General features: G+C 38.0%; 2 protein-coding genes across 3 annotated transcripts; one reads left to right on the plus strand and one right to left on the minus strand.

The window, feature by feature from the left end:
• The first annotated feature begins 900 nt into the window (after window positions 1-900).
• hnrnpub (heterogeneous nuclear ribonucleoprotein Ub) lies at window positions 901-8,838 on the plus strand. 2 transcript variants are annotated; one of them, XM_079889502.1, is made up of 13 exons: window positions 901-1,538; window positions 2,611-2,725; window positions 4,546-4,619; window positions 4,905-5,044; window positions 5,136-5,235; window positions 5,348-5,460; window positions 5,559-5,822; window positions 6,264-6,383; window positions 6,469-6,766; window positions 6,856-7,125; window positions 7,242-7,534; window positions 7,933-8,031; window positions 8,204-8,838. In XM_079889502.1, exons 1-13 carry the CDS (start codon window positions 1,103-1,105, stop codon window positions 8,252-8,254), a joined length of 2,373 nt encoding a protein of 790 aa, XP_079745628.1. In that variant the 5' UTR covers window positions 901-1,102; the 3' UTR covers window positions 8,255-8,838. The 2 variants fall into 2 exon arrangements, with proteins under 2 accessions (XP_079745628.1, XP_079745627.1); XM_079889501.1 differs by having other exon boundaries at window positions 947-1,565.
• A 1,594-nt stretch (window positions 8,839-10,432) lies between these two features.
• lft1 (lefty1) lies at window positions 10,433-12,859 on the minus strand. The gene is made up of 4 exons (XM_079889506.1): window positions 12,539-12,859; window positions 12,064-12,307; window positions 11,712-11,951; window positions 10,433-11,041 (listed from the first exon to the last, which is right to left on the minus strand). The coding sequence occupies exons 1-4, from the start codon at window positions 12,804-12,806 to the stop codon at window positions 10,717-10,719; spliced, it is 1,077 nt and encodes a 358-aa protein (XP_079745632.1). The 5' UTR covers window positions 12,807-12,859; the 3' UTR covers window positions 10,433-10,716.
• Window positions 12,860-13,679: the final 820 nt, after the last annotated feature.

Here is a 13,679-nt window from a genome sequence, read left to right on the forward strand (position 1 = left end):
GAAGCTTAAACGTGCTACGTAACACACAAGAATGAACCTCATTGGTTCTCACACGTCAAGCGAACATGCTTGAGCTTCTGTTTACGACAACTGATGTGCGAGTTAAATGTTTATGTGAGCAAAAGCCTAAATTTAATCTATTCATCATATAAAGCGATCGCGTCTCTTCGGATGATTTTTACTAAACCGCTCAAATCACAGGGATTAGTTTTACGATCTCTTTATGAACTTTTTGAAGCATTAAAATGGTAATATGTCTAGGATCTCATCAAAAAGATCTTTGTTTGTGTACAGAAGATGAAAGAAAGTCTTATGGGTTTGGAATGTAATTTTGGGGGGAACAATTCCTTTGAATTGTTGAAATCATAGGCTAAAAGACCCCCAACATGGGAGAAGGGTCTATTGATTTTCAACCATAAAAAAAAAAAAAGATTTTAATATAGGCCTATAGGCTATTACAGTGCCAGTAAAGCATAGAGAAATAATAATCATCATCAAATCAACTTAATTCAAAGGGGAAGTTTTAATAACTCATTGACAAATATTTGTTCTTGTTTTAAGCATAAACTTCCCTCATTTTGATCAATTTTAATTTTACATTTGCATCTAAAGTGAATGTGTCCTGATTTTAAGATGTTTAGATAGACTATTTGAATAGAAAAACCAGATATACTTTTTTTTTTTTTTGCAATGCATGCAACATTTAACGCCATGATTATTTTTTTAATTTAAGACTTTCTGGTCTGATTTCTGACCTTTTCAAGGCTTTAATTTGTGTAAGGGCGAACTAAAACCCGCAGAAACCCTGCTTGTATGAGCCAAAATGGATAGTCTTTATGGTCGTAACGTAAGCATCTCTGAGGATCATTACGATTGAACACGCCCATGTTCTCTGTGTGCAGTTGCATTGGGAGGGGTCTAGAACCAGGCGCCATTGAATTGTTTTGCCGGTGGAGCGGGTGGACACAGACGCAGAATCACCGACACACCGCGGCTGTGCGCAATTCAGAGAAGCAAAGCGGCCGTCGGCTCTCCCTGGATTGCAATAGTCTAACAATCGAGTCTTTTAGTTTTCATAGACCATCTACATTAAACCGACAACATGAGTGAAATCAACGTAAAAAAGCTTAAGGTGAACGAGTTGAAGGACGAGCTCAAGAAGCGTCAGCTCTCCGACAAGGGGTTGAAGGCCGAGCTTATGGAGCGGCTGCAGGCCGCGCTCGATGCAGAGGCCCAGGCCGAAGACGAAGACGCCGTCGCGCCAGAAGCACCAGAAGAAAAGGAGGCCGATGGAAACGGTGTTGCAGTCAAACAAGAATGCACGGGTGAAGAAGAGCCAGAGGGCGAGAGCATGGAGGCCGAAGAGCAAAATGGAGACGAGGGTGATGCCGCTGTTGTGGGTGATGGTCAGGACGACGAAATGGGTGAAGAGGAGGAGGATGGGGACGCCGGCGTGGAAATGGACAAAGCCTTTGAAGAAGATGAGGAGGAGGAGGACGACGACGACGATATCATTGACAAAATCGACGACGAAGACGGTGAGCCTCAATCTCATCCATTAGAGGGTGAGCTTTTTGTGTTAAAATGGCTTTCTAGACGCCGGGAGTATCGTGTTCACGTGCGCTTTGAAGCCGGTGAGATCATCATTTAGCATATGTGGCTAACGGCTAACCGGTGGCTATTGTGTACGTTAGATGGCTAATGAGCTAATCCTGTCGGTTTCACTTTACTAGCTTGTTTTTCCAAGTGGTTTAACTCGGTTGAGTTTAAGATTTTGATGGTTTCTTTGTTTTTAGCCGTGTCAGCAAAGCTATATAAATCACCCGCGCGAGCCTTTTGTTGTTAGGGGTAACTTATGTTGGTTATTGTTGATATTTCGTTACGATAAAAGGTATATTTATATTCTAGTCTACAACTAACGGATTTTTATGCTTTATTGTACTGTTTTGGTCGGTTTTGGTAGTTTCAGAAAACTCGAATTGTCTCGCGGGAGGATCGCCTCGTTGCATGCTCATGGCGGGTCGCCCTCGCGCGGATACATACGTTGCTCTGCACACAACCTTACAGTAGACAATGCAGAAGTGCGGGGGTTACAGTGAAATAATATATTCTCGGCGGGTGATACGGTTAGGTATATTATATAATGGCGGAAAGTACTTCTAGCCTCGAAAGAGAGGTGCATTGTGTAGTTTCGGTTCAGATTGCTAGAAGGCGCCATTTACTTCCGCACAAGGTCAGTTCAGGATATTGTGTTGATGTTCCCCAGTTATTTGTCATCAAATATGTGAACATTGACTGGTTAGCCAGCTACAATAGGCTAAATATATTTTTTTTTAAAAATATTTGTTTGTCAATGCATTACATATTGTAGAGAAAAGCACTCAACACACTCACATTTTGTCTGATCTGCTTTATGCAATCAGATCAGTGCTTGCAATTTGAATACTGAATGCCATAATGACATAACCAAGCAAAGTATTCTGTCTGATCAGAGGTGGTCGGTTCATTATGTAACTCTGAAGTCCGAGCACTCCTGTCGTGTGGGCCACCCTTAAAACCCAGGGTCCAACACGTCCGGGCATTTCATTACTGTTTGTTTTATTTTCAAAGGGGATGCGGACAAAGACATCAGTGCTGATCAGAAGAATAAGAAGGGTGTTAAGAGACGCCGAGAGGAACATGGAAGGGGCTACTTTGAATTTATTGAAGAAAGCAAATACAGCCGGTAAGGATGGAAGTAATGGCCTTCATTATCCCCGAAGTGCCACTTTTAATATATATATTGGCTTTAAGTGCCAATGCCTTACCTAGAAAAATGCAACCCTCATCTACCTCTTAAAGTAAAACTTTGTTGGGGGTCATTCCTGGCTAATACAAAACACCTTACCTGCAGAAAGCTCATGAAACAATTGGAAAAAACAATGTTATTGTCACACACACTTGCACTGTTGTCAGGCTGACTGTTTGCGCGTGTGGTGATTCAGACAGTGACCAAAGCAATGACGATAGCACAAGATGCGGCTTCTCTCATGGCGGGGTGGGGGGTGATGGGGCAGTGGCGTAGAGTTTGTATCGCACAGTGCATCATTACGTAATGGGGCGGTAAAGTAATGGAAATGAAGCAAATTGTTGTTTCAATCTTCAGACGTTCCTTCGTCGTTTGTATTTTAATTTTTTTTTCTTTGTATAATCTAAATCTGAAAGGTTAAATGTAATATTTTTCTGTTTTTTTGTGTATGTGTATTTAGATAAAGTGTAAAGTATTGTAATAACTCTTCCTTTTAAAGTTTTTCATTTGTGGTCATCAGGTAAGTACAACCAACCATTTGCAAACTCTTGCAACTCTTCACATTGCATTAAGAAAAGGAAATATATTTATTTCTGTAATGCATGTTCTTTCTCTAAGTGTGTGGTGCTCAATTCCAGACATAATGCATTCATTAGGAATCTTCTGTCTAAGGTTTGATTTTCTAAGTGAACTAATGTTTGGATAGCAAATTTTCCCAATCTGCTTTTCTTTCAGCATATGGAACAAAAAGGAAAATGTAAATATTTTAATTTATCTGAATTACAATGGGTCTCAAGCCTAAAAAATCTACAAAGGTGTTCGATACTTTGCGAGTCATCCTGTAGAAGCTGTTTTTTTCTAACACGGAAATTCTAGCAATATCTGACCCAGTTACCAATGGCAGCCATTGGTTTATTGAAGGGATGATCTAGACAGGGCCGTCACTTGAATTTATGGGGCCTGGGAGAACATAATGGTGGCAACTCCCATATACTCAGAAAAGACTTGTTTAATGACATCTGTGGCATACTCTTGGTTACCATGGAAAGCAATTTCAACTCCTTTAGTTTGTAAAAACTAGTGCAGTAGAAGTCTATGGGGCAAATATACTATTTGCTGTCTACATGCTTGTTTTCTTTTAGCAATCTAAAACAAATACAGAAGGTTTCATTTCTATTTTAGAATGTTAGATTTTGTCATGACAGCAAATTTCCTCTTCCAGATGTCCCTTATAAAACTATTATTCTAAGGTTACTAGATATAGATATAGATATATATAATAAAATGTTAATTTTAACCCTTTTTGTTGAAGTCTTTTGTATTGTCTGTATAGTCAAAGATAGGCCAAAACAGATTTATGGACTTTAGTTTGTTTTGACCTTACCAGAAAGATTTGCATAGATATTATATAAATACCCTTAGACCTTTTCAGACCATGACTTAATAAAACGAAAATGTCAACAACCTCTTCAAGTTGCAAGATATTTCCACTTTCTATTTCACCAACAAGTTTTCTTTCAGGCTTCGTCATGGGGTAAACTGGTAAGCAATGATGGCAAATTTTGCATTCATAAATGTGAATTTACAAAACAGTAAGAATGTTATGAGCAGTCAATGTAAGGTAATGCAAATCTACTGTTGGTGCTGCAGTGGCTATGAGGAAGGACCTCACCTGGACATTGGAAGCATGCCAGTCCATCACAGTCCAATTGTTGTGCTTCACTCGTGAAATTAATGGCTTATTGCCTCTATTTCAGGGCTAAGTCTCCCCTGCCACCTCTGGAGGAAGAGGATGAAGAGTTTGACGACACACTGGTCTGCCTGGATCCCTGTGAGTGCTTTAATAAATGAGTCCAGTATCTCAAGCATACTATATTAAATTATAAAAAGTTCTCTTAGAAAATACCAACACAAACCATTTTAGAGTTTTACCTTGTATAGGTTTTTAAATTGTTCTTGTATAGTTTAACTTGTTACTCGCCATAAAATTAGCATGGTGTTCAACCAACCTTTATATGTTAAGAAGCTCACTTACCAGGATTGTAGAAATGTTATAAACTGTAAAGTTGCTGTTCTTGGACTAACAAACTCTTTTCAATTTTCGATGACTCCGTAGACAATTGCGACCTCCATTTCAAAGTCTCCCGAGACCGATACAGCGCCTCGTCCCTCACCATGGAGAGTTTTGCTTACCTTTGGGCAGGTGGCCGTGCCTCCTATGGAGTAAACAAGGGCAAAGCATGCTTCGAAATGAAGGTGAGTACTGTGGCATTTTTATGTAACGGGATGAGGAAGTGATGAATTTTGGATCAGTACGTTATTCATTATTTGTCTCCTGCATTTGCAGATCACTGAGAAAATCCCAGTCAAGCATTTAAACAGTAAAAACATGGACTTTCATGATGTCCATATTGGCTGGTCCCTGGCTAATGGAAGTCTTTTGCTGGGTAAGTGCAGTTAGTTGCTCTTAACATAGTCCCAATGTGGCCACAATGTATGATTGTGCAGCTCTATTTAATATTTTTTTTAACGCATATGACTGTTATATTACTGTTCTAGGTGAGGAGGAGCATTCCTACTCCTATTCGGGCAAAGGGAAGAAGACTTCAAACTGTGTGACTGAAGATTACGGGGAGAGTTTTGATGAGAATGATGTCATCGGCTGCTTTATTGTAAGGCCTGGAGTTCACATCGCTCTCACAACAGTTGTTTTTCCCCTTTACTTCAGATTTATTTTTATGTACTTTGTTGTGTTCTTTATCTCACCTAGAATTTTGAAGCTGATGAAGTGGAGATTTCATTTTCCAAAAATGGCAAGGACCTTGATGTGGCTTTCAAGGTCAATAAGGAGACCTTGGCCGGACAAACTCTGTTCCCCCATGTTCTTTGCCACAACTGCGCTGTTGAGTTCAATTTCGGTCAGAACGAGACGCCATTCTTCCCTCAGGTGGAGGGCTTCACCTTCATGCAGCAAATTCCTGTGGATGTGCGTATCAGAGGACCTAAGGGACCTGAGACAAAGAAAGATTGCGAGGTACTCACCTCAACTCAGTTTGTTTTTGCTTTTTTAAAAACGTTTTATTCATCAACTGAGGAAATGTATCACGGTTCATATTAGAATGTTTTCTGAAATGTTTTATCTTTTCCAGAACAGGAATAAATTGGATTTTAAATTCTAATATATTATTACTAATAAATAATGTTTTTATTTGTATTAAATTATATTGTATTTTATTATATTGCTCTAATATATATTAAAATAGAAAGAAAAATATTTTAAATGGTACTATTTAACTTTTTGGTCAAATAAATTCAGCCTTGATGGAGCATAAGAGACCTCTTTTAAAACATTTTGAACTCTAGTGTAAAAAACCAAAAACAACCAATGAACTTTCACAACACGTGAAACAACATGACAGTGGTTAATATTTGTTGTGCATGCATTAATGTTATGATTATCACTGTTGTTTTCAAGGTGATTGTCATGGTCGGCCTTCCTGGATCTGGAAAAACTGCTTGGGTAAAGAAACATGTTGAAGAGAACCCTGGGAAGTTCAACATCCTCAGCACCAACACTATTTTGGAGAAGATGATGGTGAGTGTGTATTTTTACATTTTTATCCTGACTTGCTTAATTTCTGTCTTATTTTCTCATCTAATCTCATTTTTTGGACTTGCAGATTGACAGCATGAAGAGGCAAAACAAAGACACCGCAAAGCTCTCAGCCATCTCTCAGCGTGCTCCTTTGTTCCTGGGCAAGTTTATTGAAATTGCTGCCCGCAAAAAGAGAAACTATATTTTGGATCAGACTAATGTCTCTGCACCGGCCCAGAGAAGGAAGATGTGTCTGTTTGCTGGCTTCCAACGCAAAGCTGTAGTGGTCTTCCCTACAGACGAGGCCCTTAAGGAGAGAGCGCAGAAGAAAGCGGAAACCGACGGCAAAGATGTACCCGAGCACGCCGTTCTAAAAATGAAAGGTAAGATGTGATGTCTTATTTCCCCATTGCAAAACCAACCTGGTACGTGAAGTAGGATTACATTTTTTTTTTTTTTTACCTCTTTACAGGTATCTACACATTGCCAGAAGTAGGAGACTGCTTCTCAGAGGTCACCTATGTGGAACTGCAGAAGGAGGAGTCCGTCAAGCTCTTGGAGCAGTACAAAGAAGAGAGTAAGAGTGCTTTGCCACCAGAGAAGAAAGTCAACCAGGGTACCTCGACCCCCAGAAAGGGAGGTGGACGAGGCAGAGGGCCTAAGAACCAGTTCAGTAGGGGTGGTGGTCCAGGACCACGTGGAGGCAGAGGTGGATTCCAGCCCCGTGGAAACTTTAGAGGATGTAAGGGGCTTTTTGTGGACTAATACAGAACTTTTGTATGAGGTGCTCTTCAGTGAGCTGCCATTGAATCAGTTAAAATGAGGTCTATTTATAATTGAAATATTTTTTCCTTTCAGTACCAGCACCACCTCGTGTTGGCGGTTTTAATCGTCACCCACGTGGCTACATGCCACCCCCGCCACCACCACCTGTCTTCCGAGGCGGGTTCCATAGTCGAGGCAGCTTCAGCAGAGGTGGAGGAGGTGGGATGCCCAGCCGGGGAATGGCTCCCAGGGGTGGGCACATGAGGGGCGGGCACATGAGGGGCAACATGGGCAGCAGAGGTGGAGCAATGAGCCGTGGAGGGCCTGCAAACAGAGGTAACATGCACCGCGGCGGTGGACCCAACCACAGAGGACACTTTCAGCAGGTTAGTTCCTATATTTTGCAACCAAATACACTATTATTCAAAAATATGGGTTTTTTTGAAAGAAATCTTTCAACAATATTCTGATCAAGGCTGCATTTATTTTATTGAAAATAGTCAAAATATTTATATATTTTAATATATTTAATTTATTCATATATTTTTTTCATGTGATGGCAAAGCTGAGTGTCATATGATCCCTTAGAAAACATTCTAATATGCTAATTTAGTGCTTAAACATTATCAATGCTGAAAAGTTTTGATGTATATCATGCATGCTGAATACAATTAATTTCTTGAAGAAATTGACTGACTCCAACCTCTTGAATTGTACATCCTTATAAACTTCAGTTTGATCTGACTTTGACACGGAGAGTAATTTTGAATTTTCACATTCTTAGAAGTTCCGCGGCAGAGGAGGCCACCAGCAGAATCGTGGGGGTTTTGGCAACAAAAACGGGTCTTTTGCCCAAAACTTTAACCAGAGTTGGCAACAAGGGGTGAGTAAAGTTATGTATATTATTGAGAAAGCTAATATTTGATTGGGTCACAAATGAATCATACTCTTTCAATTAGAAATCCAACAACAGATTGGCTACAGTTTCCAAAATATTTGACAACAAAATCAAATTGTAGTCCATTTGACTGATTAAACTTTCTTTGACCCCTTAGTTCTGGAACCAGAAGCCATGGAATCAACAGTACCACCCAGGATATTACTAAGTGCACATTTGTATTAAAGACTCATGGCCTCTGTTGCACTGAGATGCACAGCCACAGAATATCCATCCACTTTTATGGTCCTCGTTTATTGTAATTTTTTAAAGGAAGTCCATTTTTAAATGAGAAGCAAGTGGCAAACAAACATTCCGCCTCAGAAGTAAACAGTCTACGTTCTACATAGGTGTGTGATGTCTTCACTCTCAGATTTTTGTAAAATGCATTTCCTCCCCCCTTTTTTGTATCACAGCTTTGATATTGTTATATCAGGAATCACTGCATATGTCTTGCTTTGAATTTCAGGGTTGTGAATTTTATTCTGTAAAATGTCATTTTTACTCATTGTAAATTATTTTATTATTTTAAGTTCTTTTGCGCAAGTTGTAGTGTTAAAAAATCCCTGTGAACCTTAATATTTTCAAAACTTTTGTCAATAATCATTCATATTTACTCTACTTTTCATGTTCAGTGGAGGAGTGAAAATGTTCTCTATTTACTGTTTGCATTTTCAACTTTTTCTTTGTTAGACCAGACTGTAACAGTTACTTCATAGGTTTGCAATAAAAGATGTGCTTGCTTTTCTATGACTTTTTATGGCTTTTGACTGATATCTTGAACAATCCATTTAAAAAGCCTTTGAATGTCAATCAGATTTGTCTATTAATTCAGCACCGTAAGACCTTTCAGTGTCTTTCTGTCTCACACGGTGAAGATATGTTAATCAATTTAGTTAATGTGACTTTTTAAATGCATTGCATAGTTTCAAAAGTAAATGTATGCATTTGTATCATGTAAAAAACCAAGAGAAGCCATGATGAAACATGTATATTCATTGAACTTATTTACACAAATCAACAGTTTATCAACAATAACTTCAAATATATATTGTACGTTAAGCTTACTAATACTTCTGAGTAACATTTTGTGGCAACACACTTTAAAATGGTTCTGCAAAATCTTATGCGAGTAACCACTAGATGGATCTATTTAATAATGCGACTTTCCCATTTCTGGTCCACAATTTGGACCGTTTTATTACAGGATAAAATGTTTCCGTTGGGATTAACTGGGCTAATAGTGGCCTTGATGACAATGGTTTTAGATAAAACAGCCAGCACATAAGCAAGTTCTTTTGTTAAATTCTCAAATGCATTATTAATGTTATATAGAGCGAGCTGTGAAATACTGCAGAGTTGAAGGTCATATCAGAATTTTCTAACTGAATTTAAATGACCTGCATTTTGATACTCATTCAGATCTCACACACCCATGATCACATCCTGTTTTTCGTCAAGACAAGCCCTTGACTTGTTTCAATTAATATATTTCTTAAAAAGTGCCAAATGGCCAAAGAAAAAGGGCAGCTATTTTTGACTTAAAATTGGTGTATTTAATCATGATGTAATAGTTTAAGTGGATTTTTTTTAACTGTATACCATATAAATTGATGTAAAAGTATTATTTTTTTTCTTGAAATGATTTCATGTGGGATAAAATAATGACCCTGTCCCCTATGAAATTAGTGCATATAGCATGGCATGAGAGATTTGCAACGATTACTACGTAGACCTTGCTTGTGCTGTTTTGAGGACGAAAGTGTCTAAATTTGACTAAAAATGTGGCATTATGTGTTGTTTAGAGATGGCAGGTGGTATGGTTTATGATGTTTGTATTTTGGCATTGTTTTCTTTTTTCAATGAGATGAATGTTAAAGTGTTTCATGATGTAAGGAAATGTGTCATTAAATAATGTAATAAACGTCTGAGATTAATCATTGTGTTTTGTTCTCTAATGTAAAGTATTTCTCTTAATATCAGTTAGTTACTGTAATGTCATGAAATAAATGACAAGATAAATTAAAAAGATTCTTAAATGTTATTTGATTGAAGAACATTTGTTTTGACTGATATTTGATATGGTTACCACCATACTTTTTTCTACATGAATCAGAACCCTTTATGCTATTAGGTATATTTAAATAAGGATCTTGACACCCCTTTTTGAACTACAAATTGTTCTGTTTAATAAGTGATTATTTGTGTGTGTAGAGTAAACAAAAACATAACTGCCTTGTGTTGGCTATTTACGTCTGCTCTCCATGTGGCCATCTGCAAACACTGGAATATGCAAATGTTTATTTGGTTTAAGAAGAGGAAAAGTCACTAAAAGAGTAGAGGTTTCAATGAAAAATAGTTTAATTTATATTCAGTCAAAGTGACATATACAACAAACCCATTCTATTTACTGCTCAAAATATAACATCTACAACTCAATCTTTTCAGTTCATATGGCATCATATACAAATGCAAAAATAAATGCATATCAATTTAGCAATATTTACAAATTTTTACAAAGTGCTTAAGGTATGTCATGAAGGCTAAGTTGCCAACACCCTTTCTTAGCCAGCCTATAACAAAGTACAGTGCGTCATCACGATGACTGGTGGTCGATGGCAAATGGCATATTCATACAACTGAAATATTATCCATTGCGCATCCACATTGTTCAACAATCATGTTTGGGAATTCAGCCACCTCAATTTCAGTATAATCTCCTTTTTTCACTAAATACATCATCGGTAGAGGCGCGCTCTCCACAACCGCGCACTTTCTCTCTCCGTAGCCGTAGTTGCGCTTGGGCTGCCGGCAGCCGCCGTTGCACCGGAACGCCTGATACCCGGACGGTTCGATGATCCAGTACTGGGTCCAAGTCAAGGCTCGGAAATTGATGAAGTATTTTTCCCTGCAGCACATTTCACTGTCTTTGTTGGTTTCACAGTCTCCACTAGACCTGCAACGTGAACAATAAAATAATATTAACACATTGAGCGTTTTAAATGAAACACATCCGTTTTATTTTTAAGAAATGAATTCCGTAATTCCTTTACAGCCGGTGTTAAGCTATATAAATCACATGTAAAAAAAAATTCTTTAATTATAATAACAATAGGATAATTCTTTTGACTAATTTTGACAATTTGAAAAATTCCGCAAGAATTAACATTGAAATGATTTATTGCTAACTCTAAAATATTTATAGCTTAACTAAGTAGGCTAGGTCTATTTATGTGCCTAAATTTGCCACATTTACACTATGTAAATACATAGGCCTAACCTAATTTATTATTTGAGCATAGGCCCATATATATACATATATAAAATAATATTATATTATATATTTACATTTAACAATAACTGGAATATAAATTAACCAAATTAGCATATTAGGCCTAATAGGCTACTTTTTATTTTAAAAAAGCAGGCCTATGTAACAGTAAATGTTACATTTTATTAAAGTTAGGATTAAGTAATCAAATCAACAAAAATAAATAAATAGTGAATTTGTTCTTTAAAAGAATACTTTTGTCACAAGGTGTAGCTAATACAAGGAAGGCCTCCAGAAATATTAAGCCGAATATTTCCGAGCCGAGTCGAATATTAAGAAATGAAGCTAGGCTTACCCAAACTCTTCGAGGTTGAGGGTGTAAAGAACAAGCTCAGGTTTTCCCAGAGTGTTGTCGTTTGGATCTTGAGTTGTGAAGTGGACACACTTGGCCATCTCTGCCGCGTAACTGCCGGGTCTCTCGCCCTCGATCCACACCTCAAGGTGCATGGGCATCTCCATTCGGCTCTTCGACCAATAGTGTACTGCCTGGGTGACATCAAAGCTCTTCCAGCCGGTTTCGTGGATGGGAATCAATCTGAGGAGGTAATGGTTGTGAAAATTAGCATGCATGTTCCTTAACGCCAATCAGCAGTGGAATTAGCATAATGAAGAAAGAATAATGACTGTCTGTGTCCGTCTCTGCTTACCTGGAATCCACTAGTGAAGTTCTGTTTGACCCGTCTTCCAGAGGTTCTACCCAGTAGATGCTCACCCTGGCGTTGTTGACGGGCCTGTGGCCCTTTCTCTCTGGGATGGAGCGCTTGTGTGGGGCTTTCTTGAACAGTTTCAGTTCTGCCATGGTCACTTCACTGTTCTCAGGGATCCTTGATGTCATCTCAAAGACCACACGTTGACGTGTCGTGTCAGAATATACAAATTCACCAGAGATGTCTGGAATAGACGAGAGCAATTTATTTATTTATTTTATTTTTTAAAACTATGTTTTAAAGTTACGTTTAATTTTTTTTTTTTAATTGCAGCACATTACATGTTCATTTGCATGGCACAATTTATGCACTATTTTTTTTATTTATTTAATGTTAGTTTACTGGTTCTTTGTCTCTAAATTTTGCATTAGGCTATACATTGTGCATTTAAGTTAATTAAGCAAATTAATCTTACCTGCATTGCCAGGGATTCCCCTCAGGATGCCGGCTAAACTGGGAAGCGAGCGGCGTTTCCTTGCGTGGTGCAATTTCAGCATGGAAACATATTTGTTCTTAATGTGCGCTGGAATCACAAGGTTCTCCAGATCCCTCTTGTGAATTTTCGGAACTTCATTAAGTCCCAATTTCTCCAGGAGAGCCTCTTTCATGTCTTCGTGGGTGAAACCCCTCACCATCGCGAAAAATGCTGCGCAAAGGAGGCAAGCGGTACGGATTGAGGACATCTTTTACGCGAAGGGTGCAGGAGAGGTTCTGAGTCTGTGCTGATGTTCTCGGTCTGAAATGAATCTGCTTTGACAGCGGCCCGTCCTTATATGCACCCGTTAGACCCCCAGTTGTTCGCACTTTGTCAAAGGGGGGGTGACTGACATCAGAGGGAAGGTGAATAGGTGATACATGAAAGCCACGATTCATCGGAGAAATTAACGCAAAATGCACAACTTAAAACTAGAATGATAATTCAAATAACCAATTTTTATTTAAATAAAATAATTATAATAATACATAATACAAACATTTCCAGTTTCCAGATAATAGATAGATAGATGATGATAGATATATAGATATGTATAATAGATAGATACAGTAGGCTATGTATAATATAGATAGATAGATAGATAGATAGATAGATAGATAGATAGATAGATAGATAGATATACAGACAGACAGACAGACAGACAGACAGACAGACAGATTTAGATAGATATGTATAATAGATTGATACAGTATGTATATAGATATATAGATAGATAGATAGATAGACAGACAGACAGACAGACAGATGTATATATCTATATATATTATATATAGACAGACAGATAGATAGATAGATATAGAAACAGTATGTATAGCCTAATATATATATATAGACATACAGATAGATAGATAGATAGATATATCTATTCTATTTTTGCAATCAATATACAAGCAATAGTTAACATAATTATGTGTGAACGTAGACCTGCTCTACTTGCATTTTATGTTATCCGTATTGCTGACATAATGTTCTTGTTGTGTGGATTTACCGATGACCTTCCAGACATGGTGAACCTAGAACGCTCCCTCCTTTCCAGTTTGCATGTGCACGTTGATGTAGC

Source organism: Squalius cephalus, assembly GCF_949319135.1.
Source record: "Squalius cephalus genome assembly, chromosome: 12".
NCBI lineage: Eukaryota > Metazoa > Chordata > Actinopteri > Cypriniformes > Leuciscidae > Squalius > Squalius cephalus.